Source organism: Pantherophis guttatus, chromosome 2, assembly GCF_059756535.1.
Source record: "Pantherophis guttatus breed Tessera chromosome 2, ASM5975653v1, whole genome shotgun sequence".
Lineage (NCBI taxonomy): Eukaryota > Metazoa > Chordata > Lepidosauria > Squamata > Colubridae > Pantherophis > Pantherophis guttatus.
The window spans coordinates 120522593-120546646 of record NC_142064.1 but is presented as its reverse complement, the minus strand read 5'-3'; the positions used below and the strand labels follow the sequence as shown (position 1 = coordinate 120546646).

At 40.6% G+C, this 24054-nt stretch overlaps 1 protein-coding gene across 2 annotated transcripts in view; it reads left to right on the top strand.

Moving 5' to 3' along the window:
• Window positions 1–3641: 3641 nt before the first annotated feature.
• Window positions 3642–24054, top strand: part of HDAC6 (histone deacetylase 6) — a 39574-nt gene continuing 19161 nt past the window's right edge. Inside the window, exons 1-12 of one of the 2 annotated variants that reach the window (XM_087888692.1) lie at window positions 3642–3861; window positions 7809–7905; window positions 8066–8170; window positions 9406–9494; window positions 18112–18196; window positions 18738–18778; window positions 18872–18968; window positions 19823–19920; window positions 21468–21572; window positions 22334–22402; window positions 22601–22727; window positions 23815–23880. In XM_087888692.1, coding sequence (XP_087744818.1) covers window positions 7831–7905; window positions 8066–8170; window positions 9406–9494; window positions 18112–18196; window positions 18738–18778; window positions 18872–18968; window positions 19823–19920; window positions 21468–21572; window positions 22334–22402; window positions 22601–22727; window positions 23815–23880 — 957 coding nt within the window. In that variant the 5' untranslated portion in view covers window positions 3642–3861; window positions 7809–7830. The other variant, XM_087888691.1, reaches the window with a different exon arrangement.

Here is a 24054-nt window from a genome sequence, read left to right as displayed (position 1 = left end):
GGGGCCAGCCAGGAGTGGGATTTGGGGGTTCTCTGAACTGCACAGAATCTTAGCTAGAGGTTCTCCTGAACCCCCGTGAACCCCCAGCAGCCCACCCCTGTTTCATTTAATGGCAGAGTTGCTGGTCCCAAATATGACTGCTACAGGAAGACTACCTGTAAACTCCAGTAAACAAATAAAAAAAAATAAGTTAATTATACGTGAGAGTTGGACAAATTTGTATGTATCACTTTAAGAGATTATAGTTCTTCAAAGTTTCAGATTTGCTGTTCTGATTATGTGCTATCAAGTCAGCGTTGACTCTTAGTGACTACAAGATGTTTTCCTTCATGTTTTCCACTGATGCAGCCATTGCTGCTGTACCTGAGTCCATCCACCTTGCTGCTGGTCATCAGTCTTTCTACCTTTCCCACCATCAAAGCCTTCTCCAAAAGGCAAGGTATTTGTATAATGTATCCAAATAATTTATCCGTAATTATTTGGTCATTTGTATCTCGAGTTAAAAATTCTGATTTCTTCAGAATTTGATTTCTTCAATGCCCCTTTGATTATTTTCTTGCCTATCCACAGTATTCTTAGGAGTATTTTTTCCAACACCATTCACTGTCTTGGAAGGTAGAAAAAATAATGATAATAATAGGCTAGCTGAAAATAATAATAAAAATACACATGAAAGGTCTTCCTTTAGGAAGACCTGCCATGTATAGATACAGGATAATTGTATCTTGGATTCTGGAACTATAGCTAATTACAATTGAGTAAGAGTCATTAGTATGATATGGCTTGCAAAATTTTGGCTGTATCAATAGAAATATACATATTAGGGGAAGTAATTTTTCTGTTGCATCTAGTAGTTGGACCCACCTTAAATGGCCTGTCAAGTTCTGAGAAGGAATGAAAGAAACTGAAAAACAGATGTAAAAGTCAGCAATCTAGATGATCTGGGGCTGGGAATAAGTCTTTTAAGGAGAGGTTTTGGGGGCATATTTTCAGCAGAAGATATTTATTATTAGGTTTTTTTTCATGCTTTTATTTTATACAACTGAGGGCAACATACTAATGTCCCTTCCAACTCCAGCAGCATCATGGAAATGTGGTGCATGGTAAAACAAAGAAGAAGCAGATGAAAGATCAAAGTCTTGCCTCTTTTAAAGAAATGTGCATGCATGACCTATGTGGGAAAGGGCACAACCCATGTACAGTAAATAGGGGCAGGGCTTTGATTGCAGCTGCCATCTTGACTTTTTCCATTATAATATTGCTGTAAAACTTACATCGCACATTGTTTTATTTCAACACCACAGTGTTTATACAATGCTCATCATCTTGGAGTCCCTCCAAAGATAACCTTATCTTCCAATTTTATGATTCTATGATATATATCAGTTCTGATCTGATGGAAGATGAGAAGATAAGCTGATTGCCTTTGATATTCTTCACTGCAATTTGGCCTTCTCACCTGTTCTCTCAGCCTACCGCCCAATTCACAGGTCTGCCTTATTTTTAAAACATGTGAGACCTGCTCACAATCAGCTATCACAACCCAGGTCCATTCTTGTCACCTCCCCTCCTTCCAGAATAGTATATAGCAGTCTGTATCACTTTTCTGTGTTCATTCACACCAACACTTTTCCAAACGCCAGCATATTACTCCCAAGTAAAGTATTTCACTTCTGTACCATTTGCAGATACTTTGAAGGTGAGGAAAAGGAATGACATGGGCTCTCCTTTCCTTGAAAAAAGATATATCTTTCTACTTTTAGAATAAAAATTCTGGGTTGGAAACTAGGACAGAGGCTGAGTTTATTTTGGCAATATAAAGTGCAGTGCAGCTCTATAGGCTACAGTCACAGATTTGAGATGCTTAACTTTATAGAAAAAGCAAATCCCTTTGCTCCTCCCAGGGAATAGAGCCTGCCCTCTAGGAATTATTGGGAATTGCAATAAGCTAGATGCCCCAAAACAGATATTTGTTGCTTAGGTGCACTGTTGAGCTTTCCCCCCCCCACTCATTTACCATATCAACTGCCTTCCTGCTTAATTAGCATTGTGATTGTAGCAATCAGAAGGAAGGGAGAGAAGGGATCTTTTGTTTATTAATACGGTGTGATACCTGATATTTATCTGAATGGATTTGCAATCTGTAGCCAACTTTATCCTCTTTGTGTGTAAAGGATGTCCATATCCAGAGTGGATGTAGAAGAGCAAGCAGAGCTGGGGGGCAGAGTTAAACATGTCATTGGTTTAGAGTCCTTGGATTGCCACAAGAAATCCAAGTTCTCCCCCCCATCCTGTGAACCCTTATGTAGCACCATTTTACTGCTGACCGTTAGTTGACCAGATTCTTGTGTAAAGCCTTCAATAAATCATTATGCTGCAACCTATACAAATTGATTCTTTGTGTCTGAATGGGCTTTCTAATGGTTTTGATTGAGATGTCTGCCAAATTCTTATTAGTTTCATACAGTGTGAAACTTGACTGAAAGGTTCAAGTTGTTCTTTGTTTTGTGGCCTGGGATTTCCTAGGGCCAGGCATGGCCAAGATTAGTGTGTGATCTGGCTAGAAGGCATCATGGAAGCTTTTATCTTCTAACAGTACAATTTCATAACTTCTAATACCAATGTAAATTAGAAGTAGCCCAATGATGCAAGCTGGCAGGAAAGCCAATGTCCAAGAAGTCTTGGAGTGCTGTACAAACCATTTATACAGCCCACGTTTCATTAATGCTTGTCTAATTCATCTGAGTTTTGTCCATTAACACTTATACTATAATAAAACTAATCTAACCAGAAACTGGGCTGAATTATTTTAATGTTTTATGTTTTATTGGGCAAATAATCAAGGGAGGTGGATGGGGGAGTCTAATCACTGAAGCCGCAGTCTGTGTGGAAAATGTGGGTAGTTACAGTACAGGAAATATTAAAGAGAATATCTGTAGCTCAGGGTTGAACTGTGGAGTCCTTGCTACTCGCTGAGTTTGGTTGTTTGGGTTGCAGATATTTCATTACCCAACTATTTAAAATCTTCAGGGCGACTGAGTGTGGCATTTGTTGCCTGTATAATAGCTTGCCCTGCAGCAAAGGGATGCTCAATGGTTGCATTCCACCTCCAGCCCTAATTTTCCTTTTTTTAATTTATTTTATTCTTATTTATTTATAAAGTTTTTATTTTTCATAAACACATTTACATGTACAGTCATTTCCATCATTTTTCATTCATCTTTTCTTTTAAGTTTCATTTTTCGTTTTTACTTTTTTCGGGGCTGCTAATTTTCCTATCTAACAGCTTCTCAGGGCAATTCCTAATGTCACAACTTGAGCACATGTTCAGAGCAGTCAGTCCAAGTGCGTGTGCCCACGGCCAAAAATTGAGCAGCCAGGGTGAACCCTCCGGAAGGCTGTGGTTAGAAATATTTCATAGCTTCTCAATTAAACCCTAAATCATAATCGAGCCGGAATGGAGGAAGAGCGACACACATTGAGGAAAACAAAGAAAAAGGGACGCTAATGTAGAAGCCTATACGCCTCCGCCTCCTTTAACCCGTTCTCTACCCCCGCCCCAAAGACAAGTGGATTCGCCTAATCCCCTCCTGCGATCCTCGCAGAGAGACCGCTCTCCAGCAGCCCCGCCCAACGGTTCGCGCCAGTTGGTTCACCCACCCACCCGCCGCGACCAGAATGGTCTCGCCCAGTTTCTGCCGAGGGCGACAAACGGTTTCCCTCGCGGAGTGGGAGTGGCGCCGAGGTGACAGCATCAGGCAGCGCCCTGGAAGAGAGAGAGAGAGAGAGAGAGACAGACAGACAGACAGACAGACCGGGCTCAGAACGTGGGAAGAGCGTGGCCGGTCAGCTTAGCCCCAGGTGAGTTGGAGACATTGGGGGGGGGGGGCATGCAAGTTGATCATGAGGAGCGTGGTGATCGCCCCGCCCCCTTGGAGTCCTGCCATCCTTCAAGCCCTCTTTTTTTTGCGGACGATCCCGCAAGGTCCTGGTTGTCTTTGGCTCCAGCTAGCTGGTCTTGAGCAGGTCGCCCCAGCCCGCAGTCGAGGGGGCAGCGGGGAACCGCGTCCTTCCGAGCCGCCCTGCCTTCCAAGGGTGGGGAAGTGGTCCTTCAGTTGCAGGTTTGGAGGGAGGGTGGGTGTGGTCCTTGTCACCTTGGTAACGCGGACAGGCGAGGGGGGGTGGTTTTCAAAGGGTGGCGTCACCGCACCCGTTTCTAAAAGGGGGGGGGGGCGTTCGTTCTTTGCCATGCCTTCTGCAAACAAGACCTGGGCATCAGAAGGGTCGGAGAAGGTGTTGGGGGCACAGGGGGTGTGTCTGTAAAGATCTGCTTCTGACGGGGCTCCCAGGTTTACTCCGAAGTAAATCCCACTCAGGTCATCCCAAGTTTGACAGCCAGCTAGGTAAGCCTGATGGCTGGAGAAAAAGTTCTGTCAAAATGAAAGCTGATGGTTCCAAGGCAAAATAGCAACGTTATTAGTGAGGAAAATTATTTCAGAGAATGATGATGATGCTGCCCATGGGAGAAAGAAAGAAAGGCCATTGTTTGGTTCTGATCATAGCTGGATGTTTGGGTAGAAATAGGACAGTTTCTGTCCTTGTTATTTTAAGCACATTTGAACCCCTTTCTGCTGCTGTTCCATTTGTGTGGAAGATAAAATATAGCTCTAATTTTGTTTTGATTTACAAAACAATGTATCCAGTGGTGGGGTTCAAATAATTTAACAACGGGTTCTCTGCCCTAATGATTTCTTCCAACAACCAGTTCACCAAACTGCTCAGAAAGTTAACAGCCGATTCTCCCGAAGTGGTGCGAATTGGCTGAATCCCACCACTGAGTGTATCTTTCTTCTTGACACCTTGTTCTTTGGAGCCCTATTTGTTTCCATAGATATTGGGGCACAGTTTGCATTTTAACTGATAAGCCTACACAGGAGTTTGTGTATTGCTGGGTTCACCAATCATAATTTTGTTAATTACAGTGTATTAAATAAACCAGAACTGTTTTGCACAGATAACAATAAGCCATAGTAGACAATAGTTTATAAACCACAGTGGCTGGATTCATACAACATGCTATGCTTAAAATGAGTGAATTGTATTATGGCTTAGCACAAAGAGTGAATCCCCCATGATTAATTTAATACATTTATATTCCATTAAATCAAACAAAACTCTTGAAAGCTTATATGACACATGTAGGTATCTGAAATATCTCCAGTGAATCTAAACTATAAATATCTAAAATCAAACAAAACGTCCCGCTTTTGGCGGGACAGTCCCGATTTTTAGCAATTTGTCCCGCGTCCCGCGGCGTTTTAAAAAAGTCCCGATTTTTCATTCTGCCTCCTGAGTCCCGGCTGCCTCCTGTGTCCCAGCTGACGGCTAGAGGGAAAAAAAACTGTTTAAACTCTTGCCGCGGGGCTTCCTGTAGCAGATTTTTTTCCCCCTAGCTATGCTGAAGAAACAAAAGCGAAAGCAGGGTCTTTGCTGCAACGTGACAAAATGAGGCAGAGAGAGATTTCTTTTTCTTTTTCTTTTTCCTCACCAAAAAAGGTAGGTACAAAACTGCAAACAATGGGAAATTTAGGAGGAGAGTTCAAGATTTTAAAACACAAAAGAAAAAAAGCTCTATTTAACTAGGGAATTGTAATAATTGAGATACTATTAATTGTATATTGTGTTGAAAGCAGAAATGGTTAAGTTGTGGTTTGGAGGAATATATGGGGGAAATTATTTGATTTATTATTATTGGTAAATATAATTAATTGATTTGTAAGAAATTGGATTGCATGGAAATAATTGGAATATTCATGTTCATATTGATATACAAAAAAGATAGTTATATAACTAATTGATTTATATTAAAATGTTGAATTTGTATTAAACAACTATTACATAATTACATAATTAAACAATGTGAGGATGGATATAAAAATAGATGACAATGGGAAGGGGTATAATATAAAATAGAAGGGAAAAATAGAATTTGATTAAGATTAGAGATGAGGATGAAGGGTAATTTTTTTTAAAAAAATAGATGAGAAATAAATATGGCAAAAAGGAAATATAGAAATTGTAAATTTAATTGAAATGACTAAACAGTGTTTAAATTTGTGAACCAGCCAAATATTCTGTTCAAAGAAAATACATTGTATGTTTGTATGTGTGTTTCTAATTATTGCTATTTATTCATATTTGTTCTCTTTTATTCTTTAAAGTTTAATAATTCATTCTTTATCTTAATATCTTTATATTTGTTTGGGGTTGGCTTTCTTCCCTTTCATCTTTTTTATTGTACAGCAATTTTTCTCCTCAAACCTACCACCTCTCTCTTTTCTTTCCTTCTTACTTTCTCTTTCCCCCACTCTCTTCTTCTCCTCCCTACTTCCTCTTCCTTTCTCCTTCTCCTCCTCTCTTCCTCCCTCTCTTACTCTCACTCCTACTCTAATTTCCCTTCCCTTCCTTCATCCTCTCTATTGCTGTATCCTTTTATGCATATGGACTACTCAGAGGGCTGAAAAAGTTATTTTTGACTGGTCCTTGCACTTTTGACCAGTCCTCAAACTTACGACTGTCCTCACATTTTATGTTTTTTGCCCTATCTTATCACCATGGTGAAGAGAAGCAGTTGTGAAATGAGTGACATGGTTGTTAAGAATGCTGCACGGGCATAAATGTGAGGATGGTCATAAGTGTGAGGACCAGTCAAAAGTGCAAGGACCTGTCAGACATGACTTTTTTCAGCCCTCTGGTTAGTCCTTTTGTACATATGGACTACTCAGAGGGCTGAAAAAGTTATTTTTGACTGGTCCTCGCACTTTTGACCAGTCCTCAAACTTACGACTGTCCTCACATTTTACATTTTTTGCCCTATCTTATCACCATGGTGAAGAGAAGCAGTTGTGAAATGAGTGACATGGTTGTTAAGAATGCTGCACAGGCATAAATGTGAGGATGGTCATAAGTGTGAGGACCAGTCAAAAGTGCGAGGACCTGTCAGAAATGACTTTTTTCAGCCCTCTGAGTAGTCCCTATACACATAGCCATGGCCACCCGGTCACATGATGAGCTAGCCACCCCCACCCAGTCACATGACCAACTAGCCACGCCCACAAAATAAGCCACGCCCAAAAGGTGTCCCTCTTTACCAATGTTAAAATCTGGTCACCTTAAACAAAACATCAAAAATAGATATGATAGGCAAAGTACACACTGGCATGTTAAGCCACCTATAAACAGTTAGGTCTAAGAATCTGTTTTGTGTTTGTTTTCATTTTTTGGAAATGAATTTAAGGAGAGGACTAATCTAATTCCCACTGCAAGGCTGTTCCTGAGAATCAGCATTGCTATTGAAAAGCAGCATTGTTTAGCTTCAGTAGCTCTTTATTACTAGAAGCAAGAAACTACTTCCTTGATGACATTATTTGTTAAACATTTCCAACTGGAGTAGATAACCGTAGAGATAACTAGATACCAACTGACAAGGACTTTATAGGTCAAGAGAAATCACTCATTGACAGCTAAGATTTTCCCTACATAAGCAACTACTTTCTTGGTGATTATTTCAGAGAACAAGATATTTAGACATAGGGTGATTTTAGAATTGAATGCTCTAGCACAGGGGTGTCAAACTTGCATCGTCATGGTGGCGTCACATGACATATCGGGACTTTCCCCCCCTTCGCTAAACGGTGTGGGCGTGGCCAGTGTGTGATTCATCTGGCCCATGGGCCGCAAGTTTGACAGCCATGCTCTAGCATCTGTTATGGAACTTTCTGTAATGTGTGTTTGGTTTTCTTCCATAGGATTGAAGGAAGCAATATCTCAATGGCTTCTGATTTGGGAAATGCCTCAGTATTGGATCCCATATCTGTGCCTGCTTTGGACATTCAGGCTCCATTGGTAAAGTAAACCTGTTGTTGTGATAGAGACTGTGGGAATCAATCATTCCCTGGGAGTATGGTTAGCTGAGCTTCCCTTTCTGTCCCATGGAAGAGAGGAGAGTTTTGCTACTTCTGTTGCTGGTCGGTGTATCAAAATAATGTCCTCTTGGTTTCCCTAGAAAAAGGCTAACAAGAAGGGAGGGCTTCCAGAGGCCAAACGGAAAGGACGGGCAAAAAAGATGAACAAAAATGCTGAGGAACTGCTTTTGGGCCTGCAGCGACTGGTAGGTAGATCCCTTCAATTCCCAAGTTCTGGGCTGAAAAAGCAGCTATGAATTCTTCATTTGGTTTTGGGAGAGAACTGGAAGATGCAAGTCTTCTTGCAGGAATAAAGTCCTAGCTTCTTTTAAGTCCTAGCCATTCATCTTAACAAAACTTAAGTAGTACTTTCCTCTCTCTCAGCAACTCAGTTACAAAACTGAGCCCTGGTAGCACAGCAGACTAAAGCACTGTTATTAACATCAGCTGCCTGCAATTACTGCAAGTTCAAATCTCACCAGGCTCAAGGTTGACTCAGCCTTCCATCCTTTCTAAGGTAGGTAAAATGAGGACCCAGATTGTGGGGGCAATAAGCTGACTTTGTATAAATATACAAAAGTATGAAGGCTATTGCTTAACGCATTGTAAGCCACCCTGAGTCTTCGGAGAAGGGCGGCATATAAATCAAATTAAAAAAAAAAAAGATCCTAAACTATTTAAAAGTGCCACTCTTGATAACCTCATTTCTACCATCACTGCTTCATCCTGCAATGATACCTTTAACACCATGAAGCAATAACATCTACCTATCTCATGTCTTTGAGACAGACTCAATAGGTCTGTCCTGTCAAACTGGTGGCCTACAGGCTGGATGTGTCTCGCGCAGGGCATGCCCACCCCGGCTCTGCAAAGGCAAAAAAAAAAAAAAATCACAATATGTCACATGACATGATCGAGTTTGACACCTGTACAGTAGGTGAATAAAAATGCCAAATCCAATCTAAACCTCTGGCTGGCTGTGCAATCATCCATAATAATAATTTATCCTCTTCTGCACATCTATTGTCGTTTTGCACATTCTCTTTTCCCTTAATTTATTGAATTTAAACTATTGTGAATAAAGGCAAATATATGTGTCCCAGGATAATGTTGCAAGATCCAGTTGGCTCGGTCACTATGACCAGAGTTTACTCTTCCAAATTTTTGGACTCAGGCTGGAGCCCATCCTCAGGGAACTTTTCTCTAGCAGAAAATGTAAACTGTTAAACTATTGCCCCATCTACCAGTAGCATTTAGTCCAACATATTTGAAGAGTGTCAGGTTAGGAAGAGCTAATAGAGGATATTATATCATATCTAATTTTGCTCCTGTGAGCAAGAATGAGAGGGAGTGAGTATTAAGGTATGGCCTTATTGGGGAGGGTTAGGATTAGTATGTTTTTCCTGCATGCACCACTTTTGTGTTGTTCTTTCTTAAATAGGATCTTACTTCAGAATGTGCTGCTCCCTTAGGAACTGGACTGATTTGGGATAATCGAATGACAGAATTTTGCTGCCCATGGGATGAAAGGTATCTAGGGTGAAAGGATGGGGTTTTGAGCCTTAAGTGTAATAGCTGAGCTGTATTGTTTTAATTTATAGGTCTTTTAATTTTCAGGATTTTTTTTTCAAGATTACAGTCTCTTAATCTCAGTTTTACATGTGCTTAATCCTAAAAGACTTTATCTGCCTTTCCATTTTTCACCCAGTGAAAGTTTTTTAAAGAAAAGTAGGTATTTCAATTTGTAAGTCCTTGGTGTGGGGGTAAATGAAAATCTCAACAGTATCTATCCCAGAGATTACAAATAAAATGAATTGCTTGCCTAACAAATAATATTTCATCAAGAATCTTCTTGAAGTTCAGCCGGCTGCTTTTAAACAAGTATTAATAGACAAATTAATGAAGGATTGGTAGCTCAACAAGGAACCACACAGGATGGCCATATTCAGAAACAATGGGCTTTAGAATCCCACATGCTGAAAAGTTAAATGAAATGAAAATGATTTTACCGTTCTGTCTTGCTTCAGGATTTCCCACAGGCAGATAGCAAGTAAGTGCTGTGAACAAGAACCTACATTTGTCTGTTTCTTCAGCACTCAGTTTAACAGAGCTCTCTTAATCAATACAGTTAGGATAGAAGTGAATGTGACTCTGATTTGCTGGTGATTTTCATAAATTCTTCTAAGGTGCAAATACATACTTTAATGTAGAACCTCATTTCAGTAATCATGGATTTGGAGCTTTTGTTTTGTTTTTGATCAATTGTACTGGGTAATTGCTTGGGTTTATTTAAATAAAAGAAAATGTATTGGTTGTGTGAATAAAACTGTCTCATTTAATGAGGAAAAGCCAAGTTAATCTTCCTGCTTCCTGCAAGCAAGGTAGGGCCAGGCACCTGATGCCTTCTATAAATTTCAGAGTTCCTGTCCCATCTGCCTTAACCAGCATAACCAATGGAACTATAGTCCAAAATCAGAATATCAAGTTGTCTCCCTTGGTGTAGATTTATCTGAACCTATTGTATGATATGTAATCCTTACCAAATGACCAGTCAGGGACCAAATATTGTCCTAGTTTTAATCACTACCACCAACCCTCGTAGTTTCTCTGAATCATACATTTAGTCCTACTTTTTCTGTTCTATTCTGTTTTTTTTCAGAAAACCTAATATAATGTGTAGTACGTGTAGACATGCCTAAAAACTCACTTTGTAGAGTCAGCCTCACTTCTACCATTACCTTTCAAGTCATAGTACTTCCCTTCAACTTCTGCCAAGTTACTGCGGGTAACCCATGTAGTACATGCCAAAATAAAAATGTATATTATAGTGGCTAATATCTTGTGAGATTTTGCAATCTCACTCAAAGCCTTGGGGGGAAAAATGATATTTTCACCAAAATTATTGTATAATATCCAGGGGAAAATCAAAATGCCATGAAATTTAGCCATTTTAAAACATAAATTTTAAGTAATTTTAATTGTATTTATGGAGTGGTGCCTTTGCCCATGCACTGTGGTAGTGTCTTTCTGATTCTTGATTTACATGATGACTTAGAAAAAAAAATCAGTTATGATATATTGCTAAACGTGAAGGAAATGATTGGGAACCACTGCCTTAGCTATCCTAATATAGCAAGAAGAATATGAAGTAGAGGAATATGAAGATGATCTTGAAGAGGTATGTGATAGCCATTATGAAGGCATCTTAGCCTGGAAAAACAGGAGGGGTTGAGGAAAAAAATGCCAGATTGTCCCATCTTGACTGTCTTTAGTATAAGAGGAAAAAGAGAGGGAAACTGTCAGGATTTCAGGATTCTATTATAATATCCTGTAACAACAAAGTAAAGTTTCAATAATTTTATGGCACCTAACTCCTAACTTGTATGGATTTCAACACAAAACCCAAAGCAAATTCAAGGGTCACTGCATGGTTTGTTTTGGTGGCACTCCCTCTAAAGGATATTGAGAAAGATGCCAGCCGACAAAGGAACCCACTTATATTTATACATCTCAGAAAGGAGAGAGAATTTAATGCATAAGCAACAGATAAGATAATCATGCATATTCATAATTAATGGATTGCAGGTTACTTCCTGTGCTTGTTTACCTTCAGTTAAGCAAAAAAGAGGAACAAAGCAATAAAACAAGAGGAGAGAAGAATAAAGCAATGAAACAAGAGAGGAAAGCATCTCCCATAAATCAAGATGAGGCAGTTTGGGAATGCCAGTTACCAAAAGGAAAACATCTCCCATTGGTACTTTAAGGACAAATCAATGGGAATTTTTGAATAAGATAACAGGCTGTGGTTCAAAGTCAAAATCCTTGTATCTCTATTTATCAATTTGATCTAGCCCATTCCATTCAACTAAAAACTGATTTTCCTCACACCTGGTTTACCTCAAAGGCTGACACCAACATGGTGTTTGTAACTATAGTACCCTCCTATGACTCTTGTACTGAATGGAGCATTATTTTATTTGCTTTGAAAAATAAAAACCAATAACAGTGGTGAAAAGTGGTTGCAGAATTCCTCCCTCAAGGATCTTTTTGTAAAGGGAGGATTCCCTCCATTTAGAGCATGGAGATACTTTTCTCTAGTCATTGGAATGAGGGGTGGGACTTCCCTTGCTAAAACCAATATCTCATTTATTCTTACGTTGCTGAATTCATTTTGTGATTGCCTTGGGTACCTGTTTAGATACTGAAAGATGCCTACAAACTTCCAGAGTTGGTGATTTCTGCCATACGGTGCTTACTTGAAATATCCATGAAAGCAGTGGAACTCTCTTCTAAATAAAAAGATATGGATAGGAGATACATTTCTCAGGATCAGAGAATTGGATTAGAATGGTTAATGAATCCTTTCAAATGCTGCAAATGATTATAGATCCCTCCCCTCTCAATATTCTGTCTTGGAAACACCATTGTGTATCTGATCAAAATACTGTGCAGGTAGTCCTTGGCTTATTTCAGTTCATTGAGCAACTGTTCAAAGTTATGATGGCATTGAAAAAAATGGATGTACAGCCAATCCTTGAAACTCCAGATATTGCAGCATCCCCACAGTCGTGATTGCAAACTTGGGCGCTCAGGTGTCTCATTTGCAATTAGGGAACTGCAGTCATATCGCCATTTGCAACCTTCCCTGCAGGCTTTTCACAAAATAAGTGGGAAAGCCAGCAGGGAAAGTGAGAGGTTACTCGGGTAAGTCATTCTCATCTTTTTTCTCTCCTGCACCAATCTGCTCCAGTCCCGCGCAATCCATGCACAGCTTCTTGCCAGCTGTCCTAGGCCATCCCCAATTTTCCCCACCCCCTTGCTGAACACTTTTGCTGCTTACCTGAGACTTCTGTCTCTTCCCAATTAATGACCTGCATATCTTGGGGAAGTAAAGCACAGTAAAGTAGTAAAGGTTTTAAGACTGCATTCCTTAATGATGGCAATCCTGGTCTCAATATGCCAGTATGTGAATGCACTTCCAGAAAGTGTGTTCTCAGTTTTGATTGTGTCTGTGTTCACTCATTTTGTAGTATTGACCTGCCTTATGATGATGAATACTCCGGATTTTATAAGAAAATAGGAGGGAAGAAAGGTTCTTGTGTAAAATCACATGGCAGGAAATGTGAGGATGTAATAGTCTATGTTCCTGCTGGACTGCTTTTCCCTTTTGTAATTAATTGAAAGCAGCATTAAAGTCTGAAGTGAATATGTTTCATCATTCCAAACCACTGATTTTTTTTCCTGGCAGAGGGAGGAAGAATAACCTTGGTTTGGATGTGGGTAAATATATAATTCTGTTCTTATTTCCCTTTGTGCTGCCTGTAATTCTGTGGTGTGTGTGTTTATTCCACCCACTTGGCTCACTTTTCCATGTAATCTCAGTGTAATTCCCTGGATATGATGACCATAATCCTTTTATTTCTTCCTTGATTCCTCATTGGATTCATCTCCAGCCCTAAATAGCAGCCCTATACCCTTGATCCTTGTTCATTGTGAAGTTTCCATCTTAAAATAATATTCTTCTTTGTTAAATGCAATCATCCTTAAATTTGGAGAAAGAAATGCCATTGGGTAATGCTGACTGGAATCCTAATGCCTGTTATGTGAAAGGGAGCCCCAGTGACCACAAACAAATTCACTTCCTAATAAATTCATATTGGATCTTATCCGCTTTCATCTAGAACAGGATTAGATATACTTAAGTAGACTCAGAAACTAACTTTCCTATAGAGATCCTATCCATTTTGCCCTTTCTAATTTAATAGTATTGTGGGGACCGTGAAGCAGAAGAGACTCACTCTAGATGGGCAACAGGAGAAATCAATCAGTCACAATATGCTGCATATTTGAATGATTATTTGTGGCTTACAACCGGTCACATTGAAAACATCCATAAATTTAATATCGATTGATGTAATGGTCTGTGGGAATGTCCTTGAAAGACGGGAGAAGGAAGAACCGAAGCCAGGAGAAAGGCCAGATAAGCCCACAGAATTGCAGCTGCCTGCAATTACTGCTGGTTCGAATCTCTCCAAGGCTCAAGGTTGACTCAGCCTTCCATCCTTTCTAAGGTAGGTGAAATGAGGACCCAGTTTGTGGGGGCAATAAGCTGACTTTGTATAAATATACAAAAGGATGAAGGGTATTGCTTAACGCATTGTAAGCCGCCCTGAGTCTCCGGAGAAGGGCGGCATATAAATCAAATTTAAAAAAAAAAAAATGGGGACATGATAAGTGTCTCCAAAGAGATTCTCTCTAGTTTCTTTGACTGTAAAGGTGAGGAGAGAGAAATGTGCTTTCACACTTATTTTTTGCAATAAAGGTAATGTTAGTACTCATGGCATTGGCTTCCTATCTGGACTATCTCAAAGAGCTGATATTTAAAATCTTAAAATCTTAAAATATGCGAAAGTGATGTCTATTCCATTCTGATAATATAGGAGTCGTTTTGCAAAATCAACAAAGAAAGGGATTATATTAATGATTTTTTAAATAATATACTACGTCAGGTTTTATTTTGTCCTTTGCAAGTATGAATAGGCCCAAAGTATAAATGAAAAGAATTTCCCTGCTTCTAGAAAATGGTTATTTTCTACTAAAATAGGAAAGGAGTTAATAACCTTTTAAAAGTTCCTTTCCATATATAGGTGTTCTAAATTTGTGAGAACACTGCATCAGCACTTCTGTATTTGCAATAACAGTTGACTCTTCATTTCCAGTCTGTACAGCTGTAAATCATTCTTCCTCTCTCCTCATAATATCAGTGAATTTGTGGTCTACGTTTACAAGCCCTGTAACAGCCCTTTTCAAACTGCCCCCAGATGTATTGGACAACTTCCATTATTTCCTAGTCAGCTATCACCACGTAGTGAAGGGGATGATGAGAGTTAGTAATATTTGTAGAGCATCAGTTTAGGAAGAACTGACTTTGACAAACTTTAGAAATATTTCTAAAAAGTCTGCTTCGGGGCATACAAGAGAGGACTCATCCTTACGTTCCTAATTTCAACACAAAGATGCTTATCTTGGTCACCTGTGGAGATAGCTATCATTCATATTTAGCTGTTCTGATTTTAAAGTAGTGTTTTTCTTTCTCTCTCGACACAAATGTTACCATACAAATATTCTTCATTGCCTCATTTTCTGTGTTTGAGGTGATGTGATCAGAGGCTGAGAACTAGCTCTCTTTTGTCACCACATTTAGCATTCTTCATATTTGACCAATGCTTCATGACGCATCAACATAAGGCTAGTGTTCTTCTGGAAGAGCGACAGATTTTTCTTTTAAAAACAAAAAATATATTTTATTGGTCTTTTGAAAGACCAGCAAACCTGTTTTAAAAAAAACAGAGCTAATGTGTTCTGCATGCAAGGTTGATTTTAAAATCAGAGAAGTGAGCTTGGCTACCAGCTGTGTGTCTGATTTTGAGCCTCATGAGTACATTACAGGTTTCTCAATACTTCTGCTGACAAAAACTTCTTATTGCTTTTATTACTTTGGATAGGAGGTACCAATTACCTACTCCAGTGACATGTGAATTTTTAAGATACTTCTCAGTTTGCAACTATTTCCTGTCAGCATTGTCAGCACTTAACTGATTTGGGACATTTGGAAAATAGCATGAAATTAATAAGAATTCTGTCAGTTTCTCTTTTTAGGTGCAGGGTGAGGCAGAAGGAAGGATGTGCTTCCATATGCCTCTTCCAGTTCCTCTACTATACCTATGACCTCTCGCCCAATCTATGTCTGAACTTAGATCTGCTGGCTTTTTAGAAAACTGATAAAAATATATTTTAAAAACCAAGCTGATTAACAGGCTTGGGAGGAGGATGAAGTAGAGAGCTCTCTTAAGGTGTCTTATAGGTTCCTTCCCTTCTTCCACTTCACATCCTTCTTTATGCTACGAGGCTACCTTTGGGCATATGTTAAGACCAGCAGACCATATTAAGAAACCACTTGAGTGATGTGGGCACATCTGTGACATGCATCAGGGAGTTGGACATTTTGAAAGGCGATCAAAACCTCTGTCCCAAGCCATTGCCCACAGTCACCCAGGCTCAGTTCCCATTTAAGAAGGCTGGTGGTATTTTTTCCTACCAGCCGGGTGAGCGGGAGGAAACATAGCCAGGAAATCCGTCAATCACTGTCCTTAAATTCTCCTCCAATAAAACTCTTGAGGGCAGGACTATTCACCAGATTTATTATTGATGCAGATTGTTGCTTGGCAATTGGCACAGCCCAAATCATGCTGGCATATTTTTCTGTCCACTCGAGGATTGGAAGGATGCATGTTAAAGCTGCCATATAGCACATAGAGAGTTGTTGGCTAAGCATGAGGTGGCTTCCAGTCCCAGCAGATGTAGCAGGAATTATTCCTATTGCATTCAATGAGGTTGGGTTTCAGTTTTGGCTTAGTGATTTCAGTTTTGTTTAGTGATTTTTTTTAGTCTTTTGATTTCATGCCTAGTTCCAAAATTCTATTTCCATGGAGAATCTAAAAAAGACAGCACTATCAATATATGAAGAGTCTGTCAGTATTGCTTGGGATTGCTTAGCTAATGCTTATTATTTTATTGTTTTTCTTTTTTATTATTTTTATTTTTGTACTGTGTTTTTATATCCTTGTAAACCATCTTGAGTTGCCATGTGCGAGTAGGGGGCAATATAAATTTTCTAAATGAATAAATAATGTCCCTGCTTCACAGCAGCTATAATAGGCACACACACACAACTTCTTTTGGCTCAAAGGCCACAGCAGATTTTGCATGTTGTTTGGACCACACTTTGAAAATATGCCTAGCTAGGTCAGTTTTAGGAGGGAGTTTTTCCAGGCGTTTTAACAAATCCAATGCCTGTGGTTGGGCTTGACAAGAGCGCAGAAATTCTACAGAGCAGTTTCTCCCAATATGTTGTCCTTCAGAATTGTCAGGATTCTTCTGCTAGGATTGTTCGACGTTGCCTCCAGTAAACCGCCCAGAAACTCTGAGCTGTCTTATTCTTCTGCCTCTGAAGGAAAATGTGTTGGTGTAAGTGCTGCATGAGCAGCAGATGAACCCGATTCTACAGTTCTTTAGTTGTTTTGAGGAAGAGAAGGGTGAAAAGAGCAGAGCTAGCTTCTCAGCCAAGTGTGTAGAAGGTCTTATCCGTAGAAGTCATAGAGAAATAGCTATATACTTGGCTTCAGGACATTCCCAAAACAGTGCATCTTTACCATATGGTCTAGAACAGTGATGGCTAACCTTTTTGCCATAGTGTGCCAAAAGTGGGGGGAGCTCAGGGGGTTTGCGTGCATGTGTGCCCACACCCATAATTCAATGCCCCCTGCCCCCCCGCACATATGTGTGTGGACCCCCCCCGCACTCCCCCGCTTTTGGCACAGTGGGCCTGGTAGGCCCGTTTTTTGCCCTCCCCAGGCTCCAGAGGCTTTCTAGGAGCCTGGGGAGGGTGAAAACTGCCTTCCCCCCCCCGAAGGCCCTCAGGAGGCTGGAAACAGCCCGTTTCCTAACTTCCATTGGGCCCAGAAGGGCTGAAAATCAGGTGGCTGGGGCACGCATGCGTGCTGGAGCTGAACTAGGGCAACGCTCACGTGCCCACAGATATGGCTCAGTGGCACGCGTGCCATAGGTTCGCCATCATGGGTCTAGAAACTTTCATTGTAGAAAATTCAGCCCTGTTAATTTTGTGTGCGAACTTCCAGATCCTCTGTAAATTATCATCTTTTGCACAATTATGCAGATTCAAAGGACTTTGCTCTCACAAGCATTCCCAGATGATTTCCAGAATGTGGCCTCTGCTCCCTAGCACTAACTTTTGTAGCCCTACTGTCTCCCTTCCACTTTATTTCCTCCTGTTCTCAGCCCTTAATTCTGCTCCACCTGTTATGATGATACCTATTACAATGGTTTAAATGCCCTCTGCCATTCTCCCACTACAACCATAGTTCACACTTCCTTCTCCTTCTCCCTTCTTGCTTGTTTTGCTGCATTCCTGAATTATCCAGATAAAGAATGGGTTCTGGAGAAAGAATGCCAGCCCACCTTTGTTTCTTTCTTCTCCAAACCATCTCAACTCCATTATTTGCCTCTTGAGTTAATGAGTTGTTGATCTGTCTCTACATGTGCCCTTTGTTGTCTTTTTTTTTTCTAGTTTCCCAGAGTGCCCGGAGCGACTGGTGACCATTCGGGACAAATTACTTCAGTATGAACTGTTGGAACGCTGTGTCCCAGTGACGGTAAGAGAGGGAGCAGATGAGAACAAGCAAGAATTTGTGGACAGGTTCAGGATACATTGCAGTGATGCAGTAATTAGAGGAGAAGTAGGCAACCTGTGGCTCTACCCAACTCCTTTTTTTTTTTTAGTCCTCTGAGCTTTATTTCTCTCTTTATTGTGAGGTGGGAAGCATAAAAATAGCCAGGTTCCCCTAACAGATAAGGCATTTTAAATAAATAAATTAAATTCAGTATCTAGCAAAACCTTAGCCTGATCTCCCCACTCCCCCTCCCAAAAAAACCCCCAAACCGATAGGAAAGGCTATGATCTGGCAGTGGTTGCCCGCATTTGAATCATCAGCCCACCTAATAATGTCTCCTCAAACCATTTGGTGCCCCTAGCCACCAAAAAGTTTCCTACCCCAGCTTATAGAATCAATATTTGGAGAGAGATGAGTTAGACATCTACAACATGTCCTGAGGTCCTTGAAGAAGTCAGGGAATGGACATGTGATAAGCAATCAGTAGAGAATGAAATATCTTTATTCTTATCTCTCCTTGCAGGGCCGAGAAATTTCTGAGAAAGAGATCCTCTTGGCTCACAGGTGAAAGCAAATCTTGGAGTTGTGGCAGAGCTGAGGGGTGGGGAGGCAGTGACTGAGCTGCAGCTGAACACGTGAATATCTCTTTCTTAACAGTCAAGAATACTTGACCCTCATGAAATCGACTGAAACAATGAGTGAGACTGAGTTAAGGTCTCTGGCAGATACCTTTGATTCTGTTTACCTGCATCCAGTGAGTATCTTCAGAGTTATGTTTAAAGGCAGAAATGTCTACCGTTTGTAACTATAATACTTGGTGCAGAGTTGGCAGGCTGTACTCTTTGGAAACTTCTAGTGATTTTTTTCTGAACTGCAAACAGCACTGAATTGGGGAATGTCACTCATTCTAAGGCTGTGTTACACATATACTTACCTAATATCCAAGAGGCAAAACCAAGGTAATGGGTAGAATTTATACTGTATAAATACTTTGCATAGCAGCACATCTGATGGAACAATGTGTTGCAGTCATGTTCTGGCATCTTCTTATGGAGGATTCTTGGAGAAATGAGCACGTGGGGTGAAATTCTCCAGAAATAAGGCATCACAGTTTTGGGGAAGAGAGATCTGAGAACAGGGGGAAATATAAATGATATTGTAAGATTTTCCATATCTTATATTTTTTTTCTCCATTGCTATATATTTTCTGATACTTGTAAATAAAGTTCTCCATTCTAGATAATTTTTCCTCTGACGTTACTTAAAGAGGGAAGGGAGTGCGTTTAAAACCCATTTCTGGAATCAAAAAATTTAGTTTAGTAGCTAGAACAATAAATTATTCAGATCCTATAATTTCTTCCATAACTAATTATACATTATTAAATATAACTTGCTGTTGGATTTGGGGCTTCTTGGATTTCTTTTTTCTTTGCACCTCCAGACGAACACATCTATCCATGTCCTGTTTTGTTTTGCTTTTTCTGAGGGGGGGGTGGGGGTGGAGCTAAAAACAAGCAATTTAATGGGATTCCATCTGTTCTTCTGCATCAGGAGAAACCCTGATACTGTAGTAGGCTTTGCTAACCTGATTTTCAATTCCTGCCAAAGAATTTCTACCGCTGTGCCTGCCTTGCTGCTGGTTCTGTCTTGCAACTCGTGGAGAAAGTGTGGTCTGGAGAACTCCGTAATGGTCTAGCTGTGGTCAGGTAAGGTGCAAATAGATTATTATTTTCATTTTTGCTTGACTCAAAACAGTAATGCAGTGCCCTTTGCCATGCCTGTCAGATGGTATATCTACCATTTGATAGCTCCCTTGGCAGTGAGGGAAGGGGCACATTCTCACAGTGGTTTGTGTACACAACAAGCCCAGAAACATAACTTGTATTTGTTATCTTCTTATTTCTTGCCCGCTAGCCAGTAGAGAAGAGATTTCCCTTATCTACAAAACAGACTTTCTAATCCGCTGCCTTCCAGATGTGTTGGATTTAACTCTCAGAATCTGGTTGACCATACTGGCTAGGCCATTCTGGGAACCAGTTCACATCCAGAGGGCCTCACGTGGTGAAGGTTGCATTAAATAGCAACAGGGTAAAACTACAGTAAAGCAGATGGAAGAGAAAAATGAGGGCAATATTCCTAGCTGATAACCCAGTTTAGGTAGTCTTTGACTTACAGCCGGTCATTTAACAACCCTTTATCGTCACCACAGCATCAGAATGTAAAGTACTTCTAGACGTTGTAAAATATTGTGTTTCTGCCCCTCCGGTCACATAATCCCATTTCAGACACTTGGTAACATATTTATGTTTATGAGTGATTGTTAAGTGCTTTGCGATCATGTAATTATCATTTGCAATGTTCTGTGCTTGTTTGTCCAGAAAGTCAGCAGGGAAGCTGACAGAGAAGGTTGCAAGCAGAACAGGTATTGGATTTGAGGTTCATTCCCCTGGCAAGCCGAGGGATTTCCCCTTCCATGCAGGAGAGGGGAAATCCTCCTGTATGCTTGAGGAATGGACCTCAAATCTGGTGAAAATGCTGGTGAATGCCAGCATTCTAAAAACCTCACAGCACTGGCGTTCGCAAACATTTTCCCCTTTGGAGGGGATGCTTAATGACCGCAGCAGGGAGTAATGGAATTGTGGTCGTTAAGCAAAGTGGTTATGTGGCATCTCAATGACCACTTCAGTCAACAGCCAAGATTCTGGGCCCAGTTGTGGTTGTAAATGGAGGAATATTTGTAAAGGCAGGATTGTCAATGTCTTGACTTTGTGTGTATACATGTGCTTGTTTATGGAGGATGGATGTGATAGTCCAGCCGATCCAGAAGGAAAATACGTGATGGAATTCACCCATCTTAGAATTAACAACCAAAGTATTGTGTCGCTGTCTTCCTCTCTTAATGAAAATGTGAGAAGATGTGAGGAAAATAATGATTGAATCAAAAAGAAGTCATACCTTAATCTCTGTAATTTTTTTCATATGAGAACATTTTCACTTACACAGTATTGTAAGAACCTTATATGAAAGTAGCCAGAGTGACTCCTCACAATTTTTGAACTTTATGTCCTTAAAAACGTATGGGAATGATGGCCCAAGCATGCTTTCTTTAGCATTCAGAGCAAAAGGTACAAAATTGATAATTGAATGTGCACTGTAGTCACATTAACATTTAGGCACACTTTTCTTTTTTCCTCGATGGCTGGGCTATGATTATCTAATTCTACATTGAGCCACTGTATCTTTTGGGTTTCAGGCCTCCAGGACACCATGCTCACCGCAGCAAGATGAATGGCTACTGCATGTTCAACAACATTGGCATTGCAGCACAATATGCCCGACAGAAATTGGGGGTGGAGCGGTGAGTAGCTATGAAGAGGAGAGATAACAGTTAAGGCTGATTGTTGGACAGTTTCAGTGGTGGGTTGCTCCCAGTTCGGTCCGGTTCTTGCAAACCGGTAGTAATGGTGGCAGGAGGCTCCGCCCACCCGCCCGGACATCATCATGAACAATCTGTGCATGTGCAGAAGTTTCTGTGCATGTGCAGAAGCGTGTGCGAGCGAGCAAAGCAAGCGCGCGCATGCGCGTTCCCGTTGCGAACCAGTAGCAGAGGTAAGTAGAACCCACCTCTGGACAATTTGCCACAAGCATGAGCCAATGTTCTTCCATTCCTCTACATTATGTGGATTGATTGATTGAGGATAAGCCAAGATGCTGAATCAATACAAAGTGTTAGATATTTGAACAACTAGTCATAGTCATTCCACACACCTCAATTTTTGGAGGATGTGTCTCAATACCCAGTTACAATCCATTTTGGTCTTCCATTGAACATTTACTAAACTATCATTTCTATTCTGTTACTGCCCCGCCTAGAACTTAAAGTAGTGAAATCCATGCCTGTATCATTGGTCATGACAGTATCACTGCTTTTATAAGGAATCCTGGGAATAGTAGTTTAATGAGAAAGCGGAGTTGTCTCCCAACCACCGTAGGACTACAGTTCCCATGACTCCTTGAAGAGATGCTAGCAACCGGATTGATGCTAGCATATTTTTTCAGATGCTGCCTTTCATGTACTTCCTTTTTCGTTCATTACATTTACATTTCTTTCTCTTCCAGGGTGCTTATCGTTGACTGGGATGTGCACCACGGGCAAGGCCTTCAATACCTCTTTGAGGAGAATCCCAGGTGCCCAATCAAGGGATGAGCTTTATTTAACTGGAGATCTTGGGACATTCTATAGTGGATGAGGAGAGCTGGCAAAAGCAGAGCAAATCAGTTTGGGGTTAAATACAGGCTGCACCCAGATTGGGTTCAGAGGGCTGGGGCTTGGCTAGTGGCTTTGTTTCTCTTCACTGCTGAATCTGCCGTGACTGCTTTTCCTAGCGTCCTTTATTTCTCCATCCATCGCTACGAAGGAGGGAATTTCTGGCCCCACCTTCCAGAATCTGACAGTCACGCAGTGGGCAGAGGTCGGGGAGAGGGATACAACATCAACGTGCCCTGGAACCAGGTAGGGAAGAGTAGGGACACAGTAGGCTGTGATTGCCGGGAGTGATAATTTAGCAGTTCTCCATTCTGGCTAAAGTTGCTTGCATGTTGCCCTGTTTTTCTTGAGAGCAGTTACAAATAGAGCCATTTGGCTAGCTATCGAATATGGTTTCAGTATCCCAAATGACTCTCCTGGCTGCTGGGGCAAAAAATGGGGGGAGCTGAACATCTTTTACAAATAGACAGATCCCTAACTTTGCTAGTATATATAGTAGCCTAGTTACAAGAGGGAATCAAAGTTGCATGTGGATCTACATTCATATTGTAGCTTTTTTAGGCTGTGAGGTAGGCTTCAGATGAGAAAAGGCTCCCCACTCTCTGCAGTTGCTTGGAAATGGCCTTTTCCCTTTGCAGTAGCCACTGGTATGAGGACCTGTTAGTATAGGCTTCCAGTGCTACTCAGCTTTTTATAGACCTAATAAATCAAATTCACATATCATTCCGGACCTTGTTCTTGAATAAATCTTGGTTGGGTTCACACTGAATGATAAACCGTCAAGCTTTCATTCACAAATACAGTGTGCTTTTTCATTGTGGTAAACCAACTTCAGAACACTTACATTGTTGGGGTTTAGTGTAGTTCCAGGGTGTCAAACTTGCGGCCCGTGGGCTGGATGCATCATGCGCTGGCCACGCCCACCCCGTTTTAGCGAAGGGGGAAGTCACAATACGACAATGTGACGACGCAAATTTGACACACCTACCCCAGTGTAGTTCATGAATCCATCCACTGTGTTTTAGAATCTAGAAATGAGCTCAGATTCAGAAATCTATTACAAACCATGACTACAGATTACAGCTTGGTTTTTTCTTAAGGTGGATTTACACATCACACTATGTCAAAACAAACAAGTAGAGGTTTTGGATCTGATTTCTTTTAGCGTACGTAATATCAGATCCATCAACGTTTATGACCTTCCTTACTGTTCCTCTGTTACATCAACAATAGCTGCTATCTTAGATAGAGTGACCATGCTGTATGTGTGCATATAAAGATATTTCTTGGGGATTTGCTTTAAACTCCTTTGATGTTTTTTCTATCGCTTTAGACAGGAATGAGGGATGCTGACTACCTCTCTGCCTTTTTACATGTCCTACTACCGGTGGCCTTAGAGGTAAGGAATGAGGCATATAGCATTTTGAAAGTATGGACAATCCAATCTATTTCTTGATTTCTTGATTTATTTATTTATTTATTTTTATTTTTATTTGTATAGTTATAATTGTCCACAAAAGTAGTCGAGGATTATAAACAGCTTGTTGTAATCCAGGCTCATACAATAGGAAAT